At 50.6% G+C, this 21,406-nt stretch overlaps 2 protein-coding genes and 1 pseudogene across 3 annotated transcripts in view; 2 read left to right on the top strand and 1 right to left on the bottom strand.

Moving 5' to 3' along the window:
- The window catches only part of THRAP3 (thyroid hormone receptor associated protein 3), a 72,256-nt gene extending 66,292 nt beyond the window's left edge, over window positions 1-5,964 (top strand). For both annotated transcript variants that reach the window (XM_029946290.1, XM_029946291.1), the window contains 3 exons: window positions 1,770-1,965; window positions 2,364-2,507; window positions 4,372-5,964. In XM_029946290.1, coding sequence (XP_029802150.1) covers window positions 1,770-1,965; window positions 2,364-2,507; window positions 4,372-4,593 — 562 coding nt within the window. In that variant the 3' untranslated portion in view covers window positions 4,594-5,964. The remainder of the gene's footprint in view (window positions 1-1,769; window positions 1,966-2,363; window positions 2,508-4,371) is intronic.
- Window positions 5,965-6,570: 606 nt separating this feature from the next.
- SH3D21 (SH3 domain containing 21) lies at window positions 6,571-20,974 on the top strand. The gene is made up of 17 exons (XM_029945850.1): window positions 6,571-6,759; window positions 6,980-7,088; window positions 7,281-7,438; window positions 7,528-7,591; window positions 7,823-7,941; window positions 8,196-8,286; window positions 8,462-8,517; window positions 8,600-8,645; window positions 8,829-8,929; window positions 9,049-9,135; window positions 9,296-9,338; window positions 19,095-19,188; window positions 19,282-19,334; window positions 19,471-19,565; window positions 19,723-20,549; window positions 20,635-20,698; window positions 20,782-20,974. The coding sequence occupies exons 1-17, from the start codon at window positions 6,571-6,573 to the stop codon at window positions 20,857-20,859; spliced, it is 2,274 nt and encodes a 757-aa protein (XP_029801710.1). The 3' UTR covers window positions 20,860-20,974.
- Window positions 14,195-14,337, bottom strand: LOC115300457 (annotated as a pseudogene).
- Window positions 20,975-21,406: the final 432 nt, after the last annotated feature.

The raw sequence follows: 21,406 nt of genomic DNA, 5'->3' as shown, positions 1-21,406 counted from the left end.
ACAGACCCTTCCAAGTAAGGTGTTCCAAAGATTGTTTAAACAAAGGTAGCGTTGTTGAACTTCATAGGGCAGCATTCATGCCGAGGTCTTGTCATTTCTATTTACGTCTGTAAAAGTTCCATGACTTTTCAATCATGTCTCATTAAACGTAGGAGAGTCGAAGCCCTACACTTTTGCTGTTTCTGAACTTTGACCGGCAAGCGTTTTCGTTATCCATTTTCTGATAACAATCCTTCAAGATAAGCTGGACAGTACGTGTGGTACCCATTTTGTTCATTGGAAAGATAAGCTGAGCTCATCATGATTTTTCTGAAATGACATCATTATCAGCTGACCTCAAACTCCGATCTTCTGTTCCACTTTTTCTCCCCTCCCCTGTGTTACTTGTGTGTCGGGAGCCCTGGCACTTTCAGGGCTGCGCCCTGACAGAGGGACGTGATCACCCTCAGCAGGGAGTGGACGGAGTGGCACCGCAGGCTCCCCGCCGCTGCTGGTGCAGAGGACGCAGAGCCCCTAAACCTTTCAGGGTGGGGTCTGGATTATCGACCCTGCTGCCTTTCCCTGGAGCTCCGCCTCTTCCTCTGACTTGCTGTGTGACACTGAAACCCTAGTGTTTTGTGATTGGGGCAAGAAGAATGGAAGAAGAACTTTACCCAGAGTCACACAAGTAATAAAAGTGGTGCTGGGACTCCAGTCTGAGGCCTTCAGGAGTCTTGTTTTTAAAACCTTTTAAAATAGCACGGATGTCTACGACAGTAACTTAGATTTCCCCTATTTACGAGTAAATGCTAGAAAAGGCGCTAGGATTTAGAGCCCTCAGATGGCGAGGAGTGTGGTGGGAGGGGGAGCAGGGCGCCTCGCGTAACGGAGGAGGATGAGGGACAGGAGGACAGCAGTAGGCTACTGGCACGTGGCTGGCCTGTCCCTGTAAGGGTCCTCGACCCCTGGGAGCCTGGCTTGCCTGCCCTCTCAGGGGCAGCCAGTAACCCCCGCCAGCACGTGGCGGGGCTGGCACCGACTTCTGGTGCGCAGACGGTGACTCGTTGTAGGAATCTCATTTGCCCAGGTCTGTAATTTCTCAGATGAAGGGACAGGAGGGAAGTGACTCTGGGGAGAGTTTTTCCAGATCCTGTGCTTAATAACTCCACGTGTTTGAGCTCAGTGAGAGGTGGTATGTGGGGTAGTGGAGTAATTAGAGCTGGGTTTGAACCCCGATTCTGCTCAGCTCTGTCACCCTGAATCTCTTGTCCATAAAGTGTGAGAAATAACACTGAATAATCACAGTTGCCACTTCCTGCTTACCTGCTATGTCTTTGTAAAGTGTTGAGGCATCTTGTTTGTTCAGCCTTTACAACAGGCCTAACTTAGGCTGGTAGTGTTCGTCCTATGAGAAATAAAGTAAGTAAAGCACAAAACAAATGGTAATATATTAAGACTCTGTCCCAGTTCCAGACACAGTGTTTGCTTTCTAGTTCATGCAAACATTGTACGGGGCCATGGACCGTGTTCTGTTCCTCTTTCTCTGTGTGTCCCATGTTCATCACAGGCTAAGACTTGGACATGTCACTGAACATGACACACAGAACTGAGAGGAGCGCTCCTAGGTGCCCTGGGGGGTGAGTTGGGGGTTTTGAGGTTATTCAGGGTCTTCAGTGTTTTCATCACGTCTGTGTTCCTGATTGCTTTGTGCTGCTTCTCAGTCAGGCCCCAGTCAAGGGTGGCACCCTCGAGCTTGGTGATTTAAATCCCTGGCTCTTCTGTTTTCCTAGGAAGCACCGGAGAGCACGAGACCGGTCCAGGTCATCCTCCTCTTCCTCCCAGTCCTCCCACTCCTACAAAGCGGAGGAGTACACTGAAGAGACGGAGGAGAGGGAAGAGAGCACCACAGGCTTTGACAAGTCCAGACTGGGGACCAAAGACTTCGTGGGTCCAAGTGAAAGAGGAGGCCGAGCTCGAGGGACCTTTGTAAGACCCTGCCCCCCATCTTCTCTTGTTTATCCAAGTCCTAGTTTTGTCCTGGATACAAGTAATCCAGTCTGTATATCCCAGAACCTGTGACCCCCTCTTCCTCAAGCTTTCTCTTTTAATTATGTTTCTGTTTGTAATCATGTACTAGAAAGCCTCTTGGGGCTTCTGGCGTAATTTCCCTCTCTTACCCTGACTCCTGCTGCGTCTCTAGGGTGGGCCTGGTGCCGTGTGGTCCTTTGTATGGGCTCCAGACGAGCTAGGGCCCGCTGAGCAGCAGATGGACCAGAGGACACTGGTCTGTTCTGCACCAGAAACGGATTTGAACCGAAGGCAGGGAGTTGGTTTTCTCCATTCCTGACAGAGCCCTTTGTTCCTTTCCCCCACTTATGCCACAGCAATTTCGAGCCAGAGGGAGAGGCTGGGGCAGAGGCAACTACTCTGGTAACAACAACAACAATAGCAACAACGATTTTCAAAAGAGAACACGTGAGGAGGAGTGGGACCCCGAGTACACGCCCAAAAGCAAGAAGTATTACCTGGTATGTGTCTGGGGTAACCGGGAAGGGCCGGAGGGCCTTTGGGACACACAGTAGCCGATACCGAGGCCTTGATTGGTGTGTCCAGAACTGCGATTAAATTCGTGTGCAGGCATGCCGCACTGGGCGTGTGCACTTGGGGACAGCACCGTGCCAGGAAGGTGGGTATTCTCTTGAGAGCTGGTCCTGGCCTCAGAAATGTCTTTCGTCTAAGAGGTTTATGGATTCTAGTATAAACAGGAAGGCATGCTCTGGCCTTTTTAGTCTGTGAGCTTTTGTTTTGTTTTTTAAGCTTATTGATTTATTTTGAGAGAGAGTGAGTGTGGAGGGAAGGGGCGCAGAGAATCACAAGCAAGTTCTGCACAGCCAGCATAGAGCCCGACACAGGCCTCAAACCCACGAACTGTGAGATGATGACCTGACTGGAGTCAGGTGCTGAACCAGCTGAGCCACCCAGGCGCCCCTGTTTTGTGAGTTTTTTAATTGCTAAGCCAACCTCGGCCTCCCTCCAGCCTTTATTCAGGGATGGAGTCATAACCCTCTCCTAAGTCTGCAGTTCCACTCTCACTCCCTTGTGCGAGATAGAAAAGACAGCACAGGGCCTCTTCGAGGGAGGGAGCTGTCTCCAGAATGAAATGTCACTGGGCTCCACTCATCTAAGTTGCTGGTCACTTGCTCTATCACCGGCGGGCCCAGGTCCAAGCACGTGTGCCTCTGGGTGTTGTAACCGAAGCCTCCTCACCCCCGAGAAGGGCCGGTGTTGGTGTGTATTGTCAGCTGCACAGCCAGGAAGCCTGTTTTGTAGATGGCTGTGTACAGCCGCTTTCACTTTTCTGGGGCTGCCAGGAGCCGAGTTGAGACTCCTAGGGGACCCTTGGACCTTCTGGGGAGGAGTTGGTGTGGCCCAGGATCCGTGCTGGAGCGGCGCTGCTGTGGGGGAAGGATTAAAGTCTGTCTAGAGTCCGTCTCTGCCGCCTGCAGGAGCGTTGCCGGCCTCCTGCATTTAGGCTGTTGAACAAGCACTGGCCCTTAGTTGACCCCTGGAGCCTGACGTCCTGCTTGTGATGGTGTAGAGTTTTTGAAGCCATGGGACTCCTAAGATGATAACGTCTAGTTTTCAAAATGCTTTCTCGTTCATTCTTTTATGGGAGCCTCCTCTCTCATGAGATCATCAGAGCAGGATTGAGATGCAGGCATTTTTTTCACTGCTCGGCCACACTGCCTCTTTGCATGAAATTAAGGGGGGAGGTTGAAGATGGGCGGCTGCGTTCTGGGCCTGCCTTTGCCACTTACAGGTCTGAGACCATGACCAGGTCATTTGCCCTTGTTCTCGCTGCCTGCTGTAGGCTGCGGGTGGGGAGGTCCGGCCAAAGCGGACATCCCAGCAAGGTATTGGGTGTCACTTCCTCTGGTAGCTGCCTGATGTCCCAGATCAGACACAGTTTCATGTTGTGGTGCGGTTGGCTTTCTCAGACCTGTCCTTTGAGAGATGGTGTTGTAAATAACATGGAGTCACCTAAAGTTCCCAAGCCTATTTCCACATTTGCATGGTGGAGGGGGACAATGATAGGAGGGTAGATGTGAGGATTAAAGGAGATCGTGCCTGTGAAGGTCTTCCAGTGCTCAGTGAGTTTTATCATCATTATTAAAATGCCCTGGCTACTGCCTTAGAATTCCTAAGGCACACAGTGGAAGATTCTCTTGGATCTGAGTCAGTAGCGTTTTTGGAGTAGGGGCCAGGGATGAAGACAGAAAAGGAACAGAAGGTGGGGTGAGGCACAGTGGGTTTGAGAGTCACCTGTGGGTGCGAAGAGGGCTCTGGCCATGCTTGTCCACTCCGGCACTGATGGCGGTTTTCCTTCCTCAGCACGACGACCGTGAAGGTGAAGGCAGTGAGAAGTGGGTGAGCCGGGGCCGGGGCCGAGGAGCCTTCCCCCGGGGTCGAGGCCGGTTCATGTTCCGGAAATCCAGCACCAGCCCCAAATGGGCCCACGACAAGTTCAGTGGGGAGGAAGGGGAGATTGAAGACGACGAGAGTGGGACAGAGAACCGAGAAGAGAAGGACAATTTACAGCCCGCAACTGAGTAGGGGCCGCTCTGGCGGGAGCTCCTGCCCAGGGAAGAGAGGGCGCTGGGAAGACGGCTGGTGAGGAGCGAAACGGAAGACTCAAGATTGCGAAAATCCCACCCTTCCCCCCCAACCCCCCAGCCACGCAGAATCCCACCACCGCCGAGCATCCCTGGCGCCCCGCCCCGTCCCACTGGACAGGCGACCGGCCGAGGGGCCTGGGGGTTGGGCCCAGCTCTGGAGCAGAACACAATGCATTGGGCTTTAGCTGTGTTTCTCATTTGTTGTTGGTGTGCGGGGTGGGGGCTGGGGTAGGGAGGGGAGAGCGATACCTGGATTTTGGTTTGTTCCCTATTAGAAACCAACAGTTTTGTTCTTAATTTCATTTGGAGCTAAGAGGACTAATTTGATTTTCAATCTCTTCTCCCCTATCCTGATTTTAAAAGCCCTTCTTCTTCCTTTTTTTTTTTCTTTCTTTTTTTTTTTTTAGGCATATGTAGTAACCATAGCAGAAAGATTTAATTTGGCAACTTTGCTTCTTCAAAGAGAAAACAAAGCATGTGAATAAACATTGAAGTGTTCACCTCAGTTTGGGACCAAACTGCTTGGATCTTTGTAAAAATCGGTTTTGTATGTCGAGGAGGAGTTCAAGGCCTTTCTGATCACCTTGTGTTCCCCTTTTCTGCACAGCCATGTATCCCATGGTGTGCTGCTAACCACACCCCACGTCCCCCTCACACCCCAATATTTTCTGATTTCTTCTGGGCTGGGCATCCCATTCTCCACCAGCAGCTCCAGTATCCCAAACTTTGTAGTCCTGCTGACCCTCTCAGCAACAGGGGTGGAAACTGGACGGCAGTTTCTGGTCTGTTTTCTAAGAAACTTCTGAATTCTATTATCTTTACAAATATAAGATGAGAAAATAATTTTTTCAATATTTTTTATTAATCTTTTTATAAAATGAAAAACTCCTATGATCGATTAAGGAAGGTGGTTATGGCTGGGTGGTTTGTGGGGGTTTGGTTTTTTTCCTTTTTTTCTTTTTTTTTTTTTAACCTTAAGCTTTAAGTTGAAACATTCTTGGATGTTTGGGGGGAAAACATCCTCTTAAAATGGGTCCTTGTGCTTGCCTTCTGGGGAGGCGGTCCTGAGCAGGTGAATCATATGGCATTTATGCATATGTTATATGCGGACTGCACCCACCTCTTCCCCCCACCCCCAACCTTTGCCTCTTGGGTTGTTGTGCTTCTTTCCCCTTACTTTGCTACATTTCTATAGTTAAGTTGGTTTTACTTGAATGATTCATGTTTAGGGGGGAAAATGAAAACACCCTTAAAATTTGTTTCAACTCCTCCTGCAAATAAAAAAATAAATGAAGAAGGCAGACTTAAATGGACTCTGGTCATTGTCACCCTTAGTGTGTGTGTGTGTTGGGGGAAGGGGCATACCTGCCACAGCAGCTCCAGGGAAGCTGAGAGACAAAAACGTGACTCTGAGGGCCGGGCCCAGAACGATGCTCTGTCCCTTCATCAGCCCAGTTCTGGGAGGAAACCACCACCCTTTGCTGGCTAATAACTCCTCGTCACCCCGGTGGTTTTGCATCATCCTGTAACTTGGACACCTCAAGAGAACCGGGTTTTTTCACTGTGGTGTTATGGGCAAGGACTTTGGCTTCCAAAGTGGTGGGGCAAAGGTCAGGGGTCGTAGATGACAGGTTCAGCCTTCTGTGTTCCCCATGGAGCAGAAAGATTACCTGAAAGCCCAGCCCGGATGGGACTGGCATCAGATTGGCCCTAAACCTCAGCCCTTACCAGCTCTGGGCTTGGCTCTGGGCAGGAGCCTTAAAAGCTCCTCAAGTTCCTTTTTTCTTGCCCTTTCCCAAGGAGAATCTGGGGGTGTTGTATGAAACCGAAGGAACCCGGTGGCGGGAAACTGGGGTCTTTGCCCTCCTCTGACCTGGGGGTGGGCTGTGGGGGTAACGTCCGGTCCAGGGACAGCATGGTTTGGAGTATACGGGCAATAGCTGTGTGCACTAGAGCAGCGGCCCGCGCCGCCCGGGACCTGCCTCAGAGCAGCTGCAGCCTGTTGGGGGCCCCGCCCTGGTATGCGCCTCTCCCACCTCTTCCCCTGCTGCTCAAAGCTTGCCAGCGGGGAGAAGATAGGCCAGGGAAGGCTCTTCGCAAAAGGGTGGGTGGGAGCCCCAGGGCCTACGGCTGGCTGCTGGCTGCCCGGGGGCTGCCAGAGGGAGGAGAGGTGGCTAGACTGGAATTTTAAGTGACTAGGTTCGAGTAAGCACGTGGGGGGAGCTGTGGCTCCAGCACTGGCCAAAGACCCTGGAGTCCTCATCCCTGGGTTGGGGGCCGAACCTGCTGAGCCAGGCCGCCGCCTCTCCCACACCCACTCCCAGCACCCTGGACCCGACCTATCGGCTAGCGTCTCCGCCTCCTTCGCTTCTCTACCTCGCAGTTCGTCCCACCCACCCTACCTGGGCCCAGTATTCGGCTGCCTGCGGGACAGTACTGTCCTCCCAGCGTCCGGTTCTGGAGCGCGATCCGGAAGCTATGGGTATGTGCAGAGGGTTTGGGGTGGCAGAAATGGCCCACACCACAGCCCCGTTCTCCCGTTGTCCTCCACGCGGAGATTCTCGCCTAAGCCAGTGTGCCCGGTCTGGCCCCTTCTGAGACCCCCGCCCGGTCCACCGCCCGCAGAGGTGCTGGTCCTGGCCGGATACCGCGCGCAGAAGGAGGACGAACTCAATCTGGCGCCCGGGGACGTGGTCCGACAGGTGTGCGAGGGGCCCGCACGGGGCTGGCTGCGCGGAGAGCTACGGGGTCGTTGTGGCCTCTTCCCCGAGCGCTCGGTGCAGGTGAGGCCGGGTCGGGTCGGGAAGAGGAGGGTCTCAGCGCTCGCCCCCGGGACCCGAGAGCCCCCACGTCTCCGTGCTCTTATTTCCAGGAGATCCCCGAGGCTCTGCGCGGCGCCGGAGAGGCGCCGAGGCCGCGCTGTGCGCGCCGCCGAGGTGAGCGCCAGGCGGGTGGGCGGGGGCGCGGAGCCTGCGCCGCTAAGACCTCCCCTAGCGGGGCGTGACGGGCGCGGCTCTGGGCGGGGCCACTCCTCACTCTGCGGTACAATGCTCCGCCTTAGGGCGGGGCCTGGAGCTCCGGCTTGGGCGCTCCCTGCCCGCCCCTCTCCCAGCTTAGAGGACTGGGGCGCGCAGTTCCAGCGGTTCCTCTCTCTGGTCCGACCTGAGGTTGCCCCGCCAAATCTCGGAGCCCCCAAAGATGGTGCAAGGTGAACTTCAACTACAGCCCGGCGCAGGCGGACGAGCTGAAGCTGCAAGCTGGGGAGATTGTGGAAGTGATAAAGGAGGTGAGGGGACGAGGTGATGATGAGATGCTTTGGACACAGGTGCTGGAGGTTCTGGAGGTGCTGGAGCGGTCCGGGGGAGATGTGTGAAGTGAGGGTATGGGCGATGGAGATGGTGAAGGGCGCAGAAATGGGAAAGTGAGGGAGCAAAGGAGGAAGTGGGCAACGGGCAAAATCGGGGCAGAAAAAACGGTGGAAGAATTCTCCAGAGACTCTTGGGGCAGAACCAGATGGCCCTGCGTCCTCCTCCTCCCCAGATTGAGGACGGCTGGTGGCTGGGGAAGAAGAACGGGCAGCTGGGAGCCTTCCCATCCAACTTTGTGGAGTTGCTGGACAGTGGGCCCCCAAGTGAGAACTGCACCCTGTTGACCCCGTGAACCCCTGTGACCAAACTCCGCAATCTCCAGTGACCCTCCCAGTAGCCCTGGCCTGTGATCCACACATCCTGACCCTGTGACCCCTTTGACCTCTCCCATGATCTAAACTGAATTAGGAAGCCCCCTAACCTCACTGTCCCCACCAGGCCTCAGGAACCCAGACATGCCTTCAGTCAGCCCTGGTCCCCAGCCACCTCCCAAGGTAAACTGGGTGCGGTGGGCACAGAAGTGGTGACTTCCTCTTGGGGAGGTGGAGGCTCAGCTGCTTCCTCCCCCTCCATTAGCTGAGCAGCCTGACCTATGACAGCCCTCCAGACTACCTGCGGACAGGTGAGCACCCAGCCAAAAGGGTTCCTCGGAACCCCCTCCCAAGAGCCACCCTGACTTGGGGGAGGACAACCCACACACACACACACCCCCAACCCCCGTTTAGGCTGATGGGGGAGGTGGGGGAGGGAGCGCCTCACGGATCTGGGAAGAGGAGTTGGCTTCAGTGGACTGACCTCCCCTCAGTCTCTCGCCCTGAGATCTATAGGGTGCTGTTTGACTACCAGCCCCAGGCCCCAGATGAGTTGGCGCTGCGGAGGGGAGATGAGGTGAAAGTACTGAGGAAGGTAGGAAAGGCACAGGGCAGGGGAGGCGGTCCTGAAGGGTGCGTGGAGAAGCGGGGGCACCCTGGAAGAAAGGAGCTTGGGGACCTGGCTCACCTCCCCACGGCGTCTTGCTCTCCCAGACCACGGAGGACGAGGGCTGGTGGGAAGGAGAGTCTCAAGGCAGAAGAGGAATCTTCCCAGACAACTTTGTGCTCCCCCCACCCCCAGTGAGTATGGAGTCAGGCACTCGGGTGGTGGGGGACAGGCTGCTCTGGACAAAGTTGGGGGTCATGGTGTTCAATGGACATTTTAGGTCACCCCTAAATGAGGGTCAACCTAGAAACATAGGCACTCTTCTTCAGATTCTGATAATTCTCTTCTTCACAGATCAAGAGGCTGACCGTGCGGAAAGTGGCATCTCGGGAGTCAGGTGGGAATTTGGGGGGAATTTTACTCTCAGTGGGGGGCTCACCAGTTTAGTTGCCCATGAACACCCATAGCTCTCCAGTGGTTCAGTATTGTAGCCCCTTAGGAGCTACCTTGATGTGGGTTAAGGACCTGGTAGGAATGTGTGCAGATCAGTGTGTAGGAATGTGTCAGTCTGTGTGTATTACTGTGTTCATCTTTTTTTGTGTGTCTAGAGAATGTGGCTATCAGTGTGTTTAGATCATTTACTTTTTTAAGGAAAAGTGTAGATCAATGTGTCTGTGTATATGAGACCGTGTTGTGTGTTCACACGTCATGTAAATGTGTCAGTGAAGAGTTCTGTTGGGATTTTTATTTATCTTTTAATGTAGTATTTCACACGTGCCAAAAATGCACATGTGTGCTTTAAACCTTGGGGCGCCTGGGAGGCTCAGTCAGTTAAGCGTCCGGCTTCGGCTCAGGTCATGATCTCGCGGTTCGTGGGTTCGAGCCCCGCATCGGGCTCTGGGCTGACAGCTAGCTCGGAGCCTGGAGCCTGTTTCAGATTCTGTGTCGCCCTCTCTCTCTGACCTTCCCCTGCTTGCGCTGTCTCTCTCTGTCTCTCAAAAATACATAAAAAACATTAATAAAAACAACAACCTTAATACTGGACCCCTGTGAACATTCATGTTCTGTCACCAAACCCAAGGACTAGAATATTGCTGATAGTTTGTGTGTTCCTTTTCTTTCCCATTCTGCTACCTACCTACCCCAGAAAGGTAACCCCTGTCCCAAAGTTTGTGTTTATAATTCCCTTGAGTTTTTAAGTTTACTTTTCTATGTATGTGCCTAAATAATATATTGCTTAATTTTTAAAAAATTAAAAAAAATTTCTATGTTTATTTTTGAGGAAGAGAAAGAGTGTGAGTGGGGGAGGAGCAGAGAGAGGGAGACACAGAATTGGAAGCAGGCTCCAGGCTCCGAGCCGTCAGCACAGAGCCTGACGCGGGGCTCGAACTCACAAATCGTGAAATCATGACCTGAGCCAAAGTCGGACACTTAACCAACTGAGCCACCCAGGTGCCCCTGTATTGCTTAATTAATTTTTGCTTGTTTAGGGCTTGATTAAATGATGACTTGTTTATAGTTTTCTGGGAGTTGTGGTTTCCAGTCAACATAATGTTTCTAAGATTAATCCATGTTGATGTAGATGTAAGTTCACTAATTTTTCTCTGCTGTATAATATTCCTCACAGGGACTTTATCACAGTTTATGTATCTGACCTCCTGATGTTAGACATTTTCATGATTTCTAGTGTTTGTTACAACAAACAGTGCAGCCATGAACATTCCTGAGCCTGTACTCTGGCAGACAGGTACAATCATTTCTCTAGGATATAATCCTAGGAGTGGCACTTCTAGATTATAGGATTCGTGAATGTTCAATTTTTATGACATAAAGTTGCTTTGGTTTTCAAAGCGACTGTACATTTTAACATTCCACCATTGGTATATGAGATCCTGTTAATCCAAACCCTCTTCAACAGAGGTATTATCAGATTTTACTTGTGTGTGTGTGTGTGTGTGTGTGTGTGCGTGTGTGAGATCCTGTTAATCCAAACCCTCTTCAACAGAGGTATTATCAGATTTTACTTGTGTGTGTGTGTGTGTGTGCGTGTGTGAATCTAGTAGGTAAAAAAGAGCATCTCCTCATGGACTTAATTTGCTTTTATTTTCCTGGTTAGTTATAATTTGTTGGAATTCTTTATATAAACTGAATAACAATCTTTTGTGGGTAATATGCCTTACAAATGTTTTCTCTCATTATGGTTGGTTTCTCTTTATGTATAATGGTGTTCTTCGATGAGCAGGAGTTCTTAATTTTAGTGCAAACTACCAACCTTTAATGGTTAGCAAGTTTTTCCTTGTCTAGGAAATCCTTCCTGCTCCAAATTCAGAAAAACAGTCATTTATATATATTTTTTTAAATGTTTATTTATTTTTGAGAGAGAGAGAGAGAGACAGGGCATGAGCAGGGGAAGGGCGAAGAGAGAGAGGGAAGCACAGAATCTGAGGCAGGCCCAAGGCTCTGAGCCATCAGCACAGAGCCCGACGCAGGGCTCAAACCCACAGACTGGACTGTGAGATCATGACCTGGACTGAAGTCGGACGTCCAACCAGTTGAGTCACTCAGGCGTCCCAATATTTCTTTTTTTAAGCTTATTTTATTTACTTTGAGAGAGAGAGAGAAAAAGCGTGAGTGGGGGAGGGGCAGAGAGTGAGGGAGAGAAATGATCCCCAGCAGGCTCTGCACTGTTAGCGAAGAGCCTGATGTGGGCTTGAACTCACGAACCTCGAGATCGTGACCTGAGCCAATGGCGACGCTTACCCAACGGAGCCACCCAGGCGCCCCTCATTTGTATTTTTTAAGAACCTTTGAAGCATTGCTTTTCCTTCGTGAGTGCCTTCATCTCTGCGGCGTTGATTTTCAATGATGACCCGTTATAACTCTTCCGTGTGGACAGAGTTGTTCTAGCATCATTTATTAGTTTCTGCGTGTGATTTTTACCCAGCTCTTATAAAATTTATTTCTAAATACTACAGATTTTTTTTTTATTGTCCCTTTAAAAAGAGTAGACATCCTTCTGTTTATTTCAGGAATATAGAAACACACTGATTTTTGTGTATTGATTTTATAGCCAGCCTCGGAGCTAAACTCTTATTATTTATAATAGTTCATCTCTGGATTCCTAATAAGTTTTCTGTGAAGATAGTCATGTCATCTGAGACTAATGACAATTTTGTTCTATCTTTTCTACTCTTTATGTCTTTTCATTTTATTTTCTCATTTTACCACCCTGGATAGCGGCTCAATACACTACTGAATAGAAGTGGTCATGCTGAGCATTATTACCCTGTCCTGATTTTAAGTGAATGTTTCCAACTTTCCTCCTTTAGCAGTGATATTTCGATCTTTTCTTTGATAGTTTTTTGTCAGGCTAAGAAGGGTCTATTTCTAGTTTATTTAGATTTTTATTCTTTTTTAAACATTTTTTTTTTGAGAGAGAGAGAGAGAGCGAGAGAGAGACAGCATGAGCAGGGGAGGGTCAGAGAGAGAGGGAGATACAGAATCTGAAGCAGGCTCCAGGCTCTGAGCTGTCAGCACAGAGCCCGATGCAGGACTTGAACCCACAAACCGTGAGATCATGACCTGAGCTGAAGTCAGTCGCTTAACCGACTGAGCCACCCAGGCACCCCATAATTTATTTAGAATTTCTATCAAGAGTATGCACTGAAGGGTGTCTGGGTGGCTCAGTCGGTTGAGCATTTGACTTTGGCTTAGGTCATGATCTCGCAGTTCATGAGTTCAAGACCCTTGTTGGGCTCTGTGCTGACAGCTCAGAGCCTGGAGCCTGTTTTGGATTCTGTATCTCCCTCTCTGTCTGGTCCTCTTCTGCTCCCACTCTGTCTCTCAAAAAATAAATAAGCATAAAAAATTATTTTAATTAAAATGTATGTGTTTAATTTTTTCAAGTTGTTTATATGAATCTTTTGAAATGATTCTCTGGGTTTTCTCTTTTATCTGTCACTGTGATACATGACATTTGTAGAATTTTCTCATATTAAGCTACCTTTGCATTCTTGGGATATATTCAAATTGATCCTGGATTTTTCTTTTTTTATGTTTATTTATTTTTGAGAGAGACAGAGTGTGAGTAAGGGTGGAACAGAGAGAGAGGGAGACATAGAATCCCAAGCAGGCTCCAGGCTCTGAGCTGTCAGCACAGAGCCTGACGTGGGGCTCGAACCCACAAACTGTGAGACCATGACCTCAGCTGAAGTCGGACACTGAACCGACTGAGCCACCCAGGTGTCCCCAAATTGGCCATGGTTTCATCATTTCTTCATATACTGTTGGAATGCTACCCCAATTTTCCTTAAGATTTTTGCATTTATTTTTATATTCTCATCTGATTATACTATTTTACTGGTCCCATGAATGAGTGAAAGGGTATACATTTTATTTTTTAATTATCTGGTAGATCTTCTATAAGATGGGAATCATTGTGGGGGCGCCTGGCCAGTTTAGTCAGTAGAGCATGAAAGTCTTGACTTTGGAGTTGTGATTCAAGCCCTGCATTGGGGGTGGGGTTTACTGTAAAAAAATTTTTTTTTAAGATAGGAATCATCATTCCTTGAGAGTTGGTAAAATTTGCCTGTAAATCCATCAGGCCCTATTTTTTTCTATTAGGGGAAAAATTTAAACTACTTCAATTTCCTTTAATAGTTATAGGGAAATTTGGCTAACGTTCTTTCCTTTCCTTCTTCTTTGTTATGTTTTGTTTGGCTTAAAACAACAGAAATTTGATCTCCCACAGTTCTGGGAGATAGAAATTGAAATCAACATGTTGGCATGGCCATGTTTCCTGTGAGGATTCTTTTTTTTTTTTAATGTCTTTATTTTTATTTTGAGAAACAGAGACAGGGATAGAGAGAGAGGGAGACATAGAATCCGAAGCAGGCTCCAGGCCTGAGCTGTCAACACAGAGCCCAACACGGGGCTCAAACCCACAGACTGTGAGATCATGACCTGAGCCGAAGTCAGACACTCAACTGACTGAGCCACCCAGGCGCCCCTGAAGATTCTATTTTTTAAAAGATTTTTATTTTTAAGTAATCTCTACACCCAATGTGGGGTTCGAACTCACAACCCCAAGATCAAGAGTTGCACATTCTACAGACTGAGCCAGCCAGGTGCCCTTTTCTTTGAAGATTCTGGGAGAAGCATCTTTCCTTGCCTCTTAGATTCTGATAGTTGCGGCAGTCCTTGGCTTCTAGATCTATCACTGTTCTCTGCCTGTCTTCACATTGTCTTCTGCATGGTGCGTCTGTGTCCAAATTTTCTTCTTCTGATTAGAACAGCAGTCATTGGGTTAGGGCCCTGAGTATGACATCATCTCTGTTTTTTTAAGCTGACGAGAACAGGTACTACACTCGATCTTAGCCAAAAGGCCGAGAAGCGATCTCTCTGTTTTTTTAAATTTAAAAAAATGTTTAGTTATTTTTGAGAGACATTTTGAGAGAGACAGAGTGCCAGCAGGGGAAGGGCAGAGAGAGAGGGAGACACAGAATCCGAAGCAGGCTCCAGGCTCTGAGCTGTTGGCATGGAGCTTGACAAGGAGCTTGAACCCATGAATTGTGAGATCATGACCTGAGCCAAAGTTGGATGCTTAACCGACTGAGCCACCCGGGCTCCCCAAGGGTATGACCTAATCTTAACTTACATCTGCAAAGACCCCTTTGCAATTGCTGTTCAAAAGGCTTGAACCTTGGAACTCAGATGGAGGAAATCTTGCATTTTAGGAGCCTTGCACAGAGAGCGTTCTATTTTCTGGTCTCTGGGTAATGATGGCCAACCAAAAATCTGGCTAAAATTCTGAAATCTGTTTTAATGAGTTATATTTATAATTATCCATTTTATCAGTGTTTTCTAGTTACTTGCATAGTCATTCATAATATTCTCTTATCTGTATCTGCACTTAGCCTTTCTTTTAATTTCTAATCATTTTTTCCTCTTTTTCTTGTTCAATCTCATCAGAGACTTGTTAATATATTCAAATACTTAAAAAATTTTTTTACTGTTTTATTTGTTTTCGAGAGAGAGAGACAATGTGAGCAGGGGTGGGTCAGAGAGAGAGGGAAACACAGAATCTGAAAACAGGCTCCAGGCTCTGAGCTAGCTGTCAGCACAGAGCCTGACACAGGGCCTGAATCCACAACCGTGAGATCATGACCTGAGCCGAAGTCAGATGCTGAGCCACCCAGGCGCCCCAATATATTCAAATACTTAAAAAGATACCTTTTCTATCGTAACTTTTATTTTCAAGGTTCATCCATTCTCCTGGTATGTGCTGTACTTCGTTCCTTTTAGTGCCTGAGAATATTCTGTTATGTGAATGTACCATGTTTCATCCACGTGTTCCCTGGTGGACAATGAGGTTGTTTTTACTTTTGGGGGCATGAGCATTTGTGTACCAGTTTTTGTGTTGACATGTTTCCATTTCTCTTGGGTGTGTGCCTAGGAAAATGAGTTCTGGGTGCTGCAATAGCCCTGTGTTTGGCGTGGGGAAGGACGGTCGGACAGTCTGCCACGGTGCCACTTTCTGTCCCATCAGCAGTGCACACGGGTTCTACCTTTCCCACATCCTCCCCAGTGCTTGTCACTGTCCTTTTTATAATCATCCTAGTCAGTGTGACGGGTGTGTCATTACGGTTCTGCTCTACCTCTCTGCCACCTTAGATGTTGACTGTCTTTTCATGTGTTTACTGACAATTTATATATATATCTTCTCTTGGAGAAATGTCTATTTGGATCCTTTGCCCATTTTTTAATTGGGTTATTTGACTTGTAGACATTTTTATTTTTTTATTTTGAGAGAGAGGTGGGTAGGGGCAGAGAGAGAGAGAATCCCAAGCAGGCTCCATGCTCAGCATGGAGCCCAACCCAGGGCTCGATCTCACAACTATGAGATCATGTTCTGAGTTGAGATCAAGAGTCAGACACTTAACCGATGGAGCCGCCTAGGTGCCCTGACCTGTGGAGTTTATATATATCTTGAGCAAAGTCCCTTATCGGACACTTACTTTGCACATCCCATCTTGTTGGCTGTCTTTGTACTTTCTTAATGGTACCTTTTAATGCACAAAGATTTTACCTTTTGATGAAGTCTCACTTTCCTATTTTTTCTTCGGTTGCTTGTGCTTTTGGTGTCGTATCTGAGAAACCAGGACCAAGTCCCAGGTCACATCCCAAATCGAGTGACCTCCCTCCCATCATGGTCGTGAAGTTGCCAACCTCGGCAGCCTGCCCGACACCACAAAGGGTTGGCATGGACCACGCTGGCGGGGGCAGGGCAGGGGACAGGGACAGTGTGGTCGTGGGCAAGGACACCATCAAGCATAAATGCTTCTCAGATTATCTCATGCCTTTGGTCCATTTCCAGGGCACGGAAATGGTGGTTTTGTCCAGTTTTCTAGTGGCTTCTCGAGGTGAGGAATTGTCTGCCCCTTCTTTCAGCCACGGTCAGACCCCTGTCATCACCCACTCCTTTACCCCTGCTTGCAGATTTTCTGCTCCTTGTCTCACTGTGCTTCCCGGGTACCAGCTCTCTCTGCTGTTTTGGCTGTGTTGAATCTGCTATTTAACCTATGTTGGGTTTGATTTATTTCAAGAACGCTGTTTGGCATCTCTGGCAGTTTCAGTTTTCTGGAACTGCCCTCCCACATTTGCCTGTTTATTGCGGATGGTCCCTTCGTTTCGTGTGCATGTTGCACAACTACGTTCTCCGACAACTCCAGTATCTGTTGTGTGGTGTGTCCGCTGGTTCCCATTCCCGGGGGCCCGCTTTCTCGTGTGTTTTATGATCTTTGTGTGTGAGCTCATGACTTGATCCCCACCCCGGTGAGTTCTGTATGTCTCAGTAGGGGAAGATTTCCTCCAGAGAGGACTTGCCTCTACTCCCCCCAGTAGCTACAGGGCACCAATCAGTAGAGACCACTTCAGCCTTCTAGAAGAAAGGGCTCACTGCTGCATAGCTATCAGACTTGGGGTGTGTGGGGAGCCAAAGGGGACAGACACCCTGGGGTATCTGCTCAGCTCAGGCTCAGGCTCAATAGCCCCAGTAGTGCTGCCCTCACCCTACCTTTCTGGCATCAGGTCCTTCCCTTTTATTGGACCTCCCCCACCTCTTTCAGTTCCACCATTGCCTTAAAATTGTATCATAAGGAGCCTCTAATTGCTCTCTAGTGGGAGGGCCCTACCGAGCACCTAATCAGCCAAAGTACGAGGAGCTGAAGTCAAAGTTGACATTTACTGAGCTTTGACTGTATGACAAATACTCTTCTAAGCGCCTCAGATGAATGAAGTCCCCCAGACCTCACAATAACCCTACCACATGTATAGTGGGGCGCAGAGAGGTTAAGTTACACAGCCCAGTTTCCACACAGCCGACACATAACCGAGCAGGACATCAATTCCTGGTGTCTGGCTACAGGACCCACGCTCTAGCCCACTCTGCACACCATCAGGATTTGTGCATGTACCTGCGTGTGATGCTGCATGTGTGACTAAACGCCAGCTTGTGTGCCTGTGCCGGAGTGTCTGGTCATGTGTCCATGAATGTGAATGTCACTGTGTGTGACTGTGTTCACGCTGATGTCACCTTCTCAGTGTGGCCTTCTCTGACCACCACATTTAAAATGGACATCCCTGGGGCACCCTGGTGGCTCAGTCAGCTAAGAATCTGACCCTTTGGTTCAACTTAGATCATGATCTCACGGTTCGTGAGTTTGAGCCCCACATTGGACTCTGCACTGACAGTGCAGAGCCTGCTTGGGATTCTCTCTCTCTCTCCCTCTCTCTTTGCCCCTCCCCTGCTCATGCTCTCTCTCTCTCTCCTCTCTCTCTCTCTCTCTCTCAAAATAAATAAATAACCTTAAAATAAGAATTAAAATTGACATTCCTCTGCTTATTCTTCCTCAGTAATACCTAATAATTCTCTAACACATTGCATATTCTACTTTTGCTTATGTCGGCTTCCCCAGTAGAAACTGAGCTCATTTTTTTTTTTTGAGAGAGAGGACACAAGTGAATAAGGGGCAGAAAGAGAGGGAGACAGAAAGACTCCTAAAAGGGGCAGAGAGAGAGAGAGAGAGAAAGAAAGTGAAGTGGGGTTCACCCAATGGAGGACTCAAACTCATGAAACATGAGATCATGACCTGAACCGAAGTCAGATGCTTACCTGACTGAGCCGCCCAGTCGGAACCTTAGCTCACTCTGACTGCTGTGGGAATGTGATGCACGCAGGGGGAATGCAAGCCAGAGCGCAGGGTGATGGCTGCTGCCGTGGTCTAGGTGAAGACGGTTGATGCCTGGGTCTGGAGCACTTAGTGGCAGAGGTGGTGACAAGTGATTGACTTCAGGACGTTTTGAAGGTAGAGCAGTCGGGATGTCCTGCTAGTTTGGATATGCAGCCTAAGAGAATGAAAGAGGTCAGCGATGACACATTTTGTCATCTGAGCAAGTGGGCAAGTGCGTGATGGGGACCCTGGAAAAGAGGCAGGTTTGGGGGATGAGAAGTCAGAGCTCAGTTTTGGGTACGTTAAGAGTATGATGCCACATAGCTCCCTAGCTGGAAACAGAAAGAGCAGCTGGATATGAGTCTGCAGCTCAGAGGCTAGAGATGCAAACGCGGGAGTCATTGGCTTGTTGTTGCTAGTCGAATCCATCAAACCGGGTGAGGTCTCTTAGGGGTAAATGAGATAGAGAAGACAGAGAAGTTCTAGAGAGGGTGGACTGGATTGGGGAAGGCTATTGCTGTGGTCCAGGAAAAAGGTGAAGTGACAGAGAAGTACGGCTAGGGGTGCCCGGCTGGCTCAGTCGGCAGAGTGTGCAACTCTCGACCTTGGGGTTGTGAGTTTGAGCCCCACGTTGGGCACAGAGATTACTTAAAAGAAAAGAAGAGAAAAGCATGGATAAAAACAGGCAGGATATGGAAGCATGTCCCCTCCAAAGCCTTCCCTGACGACTGTCTTCTGCCCAGTGCCCCTCCAGGTTGCTCCCCTGTTTCTCCATGCCCATGTGGCCTGAGGGTGGGAGACTCCCCCCTCAGTTCTGAGGAGGCAGAATCAGATGTTCATCTCCCGTCCCTACTCCCCAGTGCACAGGACAGGGCCACCATCCGTTAGGTGAATGGCTGCCACACTCCCTTCTTCCCTCACAGCTCCTATTAAGGAACCAAAAAAGACGATGCCCAAAGCAGCCCTCCCTACCATCAAGAAGCTGGTGACAGTCCCCACTGGGCCCAGCAAAGCCAAGTAAGGAGTAGGGTGGGGGTGCGGGGAGGAGGGCACAGAGGAAATTCTGCTCTCTGCCCCCCACCTTCCGGTCTGATGGTGATATGGTTCCAGGGCATCTCCGACACCCAGTGGAGACGGTCAGAAGCGCCCCTCTGGAAACTCAGGTAGGTCTCGCAGCCTCCCTCCAGTGGGGGTAGGGCAAGGAATGGGGGACAGGGATGGGGGTTGTGCTGAAGGACAGAGATGGGGAAAGACCCAGAGTGGGAGGAGCCTGCCCCTCCTTAGGTTCTGCTCTCATAGGCTCCGGTGGCAGCTTCTTCAGCAGGGGTCCAGGCCACCCTGGTAGAAAAAGATCGAAAACCCAGGCTGCCCGGCAGCGCTCTGCCACCAGTCAGGTAAGAGGTCCTGAGACACAGGAGAGTGGGACTGCTGGGCAGGGTCTGGTTCCCAGGGGTGTGGTGTACGCGGGGAAGGATCCCAGGCCAAGGGGGACCTGACTCAAACTGTCTAGGTAGCCGTCCCTCAGCTGAGACCTTGCCCCCATCACCACAGGAGGAAGAGCGGAGCAGCCTAGCAAAGCCCCGCCCTGGGAATAAAACCCCCACTCTGGGCAAGACCCCCAGCCCAGAGAAGACTCTGTCTCCAGATAAGGCCTCCACTCCAGAGAAAACCCTGATTCCAAAGAAGTTCAAGGGCCCAGCCCCAGAGAACACCACCCCAGAGGAGAGCCTGACTCTGGACAAGGCTCCCAGCCCAGACAGCGTGATTTCTGTGGATGACGCCCCTGCCCTGGATGTCCCACCTGAGGATGAAGCCCCTGCCCCAAAGATGGCCCCGCCTGGGGACGAGGCCCCCACCCTAGAGGAGGTCTTGACCCCTGAGCAGGCACTCTCTGAAGAGACCTCCATCAGAGACAACACTCAGCTCCATCACTTCTCTCCAGAGCAAGCCCTGCTGAAGTTCAAGTCTCCTGTGGCCAGTAAGGCTCAATCCCAAGAGGTCCATATGCCAAAGGAGCCTGACCTCTACATGAGGACACACCCTCTGGATCAGAGAGACGGCCCCTCATTCCAGTGTGAGTCCAAGCCAGGGTCCATGCCTGCCCAGGAGGCCCCTGGGCAGCATGAGGCTACCCAGGAGGCGGTGCCCCCCAAAGAGGAAGTGCCCCTAAAAGAGGAGTGCGCCAAAGAGGCAGCTGCAGCTCAAAAGAATACTCATCCTATCAAGTCGACTCCGGACCCCCAAGAGACTCCCACCCTACTTTCCCCGGTCCCGCAAAATCTCACGGACAGCAAAAGTGACAGAGGCGATATAATGAGGCTACAGGACGAGGTGGAGTCTTTAAAGAAGTCGCTGGAGCGGATGGGGGTGCAGCTGGAGTAAGTGGGGAGGGGGAGGGCAGGGAGGGAGGCGGGGGCTCTAAGCCTTCCCAGCTCACCCCTTCCCCTCGGTCTCCGTCCGCAGGAGGAAGCTGACCGACATCTGGGAGGAACTGAAGAGAGAGAAGGAGAAGCGCCTGTGGCTGGAGGTGGGTGGCGTCCGGATCCTGGGGGGCGGGAGGGGGAGGGCTGGCCCTCCCCTGACTGCCTCTCTTTGCCCTCTCCCGACTAGGTGCAGATGAAACAGGGGACCCAGAGGTCGCGGACCCAGGGCTCCATACACATGCAGACGCAGACACAGATGTACTGAGGGTGGGCCCGGGAGGGGGACGATGGCGGGACCTGGGGGGAAGTCAGGTTCCGGCCACCCACGCCCTCGCACATGACTTTGGGAAACACAAGAAAGTAAACTGCAGTGTACTCGCCCCGGGTGCCTGCCTGGTCCGTGCGGGGGCGGGGCCTCCGCATTCCTGGCGGTCTCTCCCGGGCACATCTGGCCAACATGTGGCTCCCATTACGGTTCCCAAGGCCTGCGCGCGGCTATTTTTATCCACCGGATGGCAGGGGGGTGGGTGGGGGGCGTCTCCTTCGGACGTCTGCCGGGTGCTGGAGAAATGGCCGGCAGGAGGGGCCCAGGCGGGGTCGGACTCTGCCCGCGGGCCGGATTCCGGAATCCAGCTGTGCGCCAGAGAAGGGGCTGGGCGGGCCAGCTTTTGAGCCCGGACCCCTCCCAGTTGGCCCCACGGGACTCACCGGAACGTACCTCTGCTCTGACACGCACTCCATAGCCCATCTCAGGCACACATGATTAACATTGGGGCTAATAGTGCCTTGGGTCAAGGTCGGGGGTCCCGAGG

This window comes from Suricata suricatta, chromosome 8 (genome assembly GCF_006229205.1).
Source record: "Suricata suricatta isolate VVHF042 chromosome 8, meerkat_22Aug2017_6uvM2_HiC, whole genome shotgun sequence".
NCBI lineage: Eukaryota > Metazoa > Chordata > Mammalia > Carnivora > Herpestidae > Suricata > Suricata suricatta.
This window is presented reverse-complemented; position numbering and strand designations above follow the sequence as displayed.

Coding starts and splice junctions, on each gene's coding strand:
- SH3D21 (XM_029945850.1), top strand. CDS start 6,571: ATGGTTTGGAGTATACGGGCAATAGCTGTGTGCACTAGAGCAGCGGCC. Junction 7,439..7,527: donor TCCCCGAGCGCTCGGTGCAG/GTGAGGCCGGGT, acceptor TCTTATTTCCAG/GAGATCCCCGAGGCTCTGCG. Junction 8,930..9,048: donor AGGTGAAAGTACTGAGGAAG/GTAGGAAAGGCA, acceptor TTGCTCTCCCAG/ACCACGGAGGACGAGGGCTG.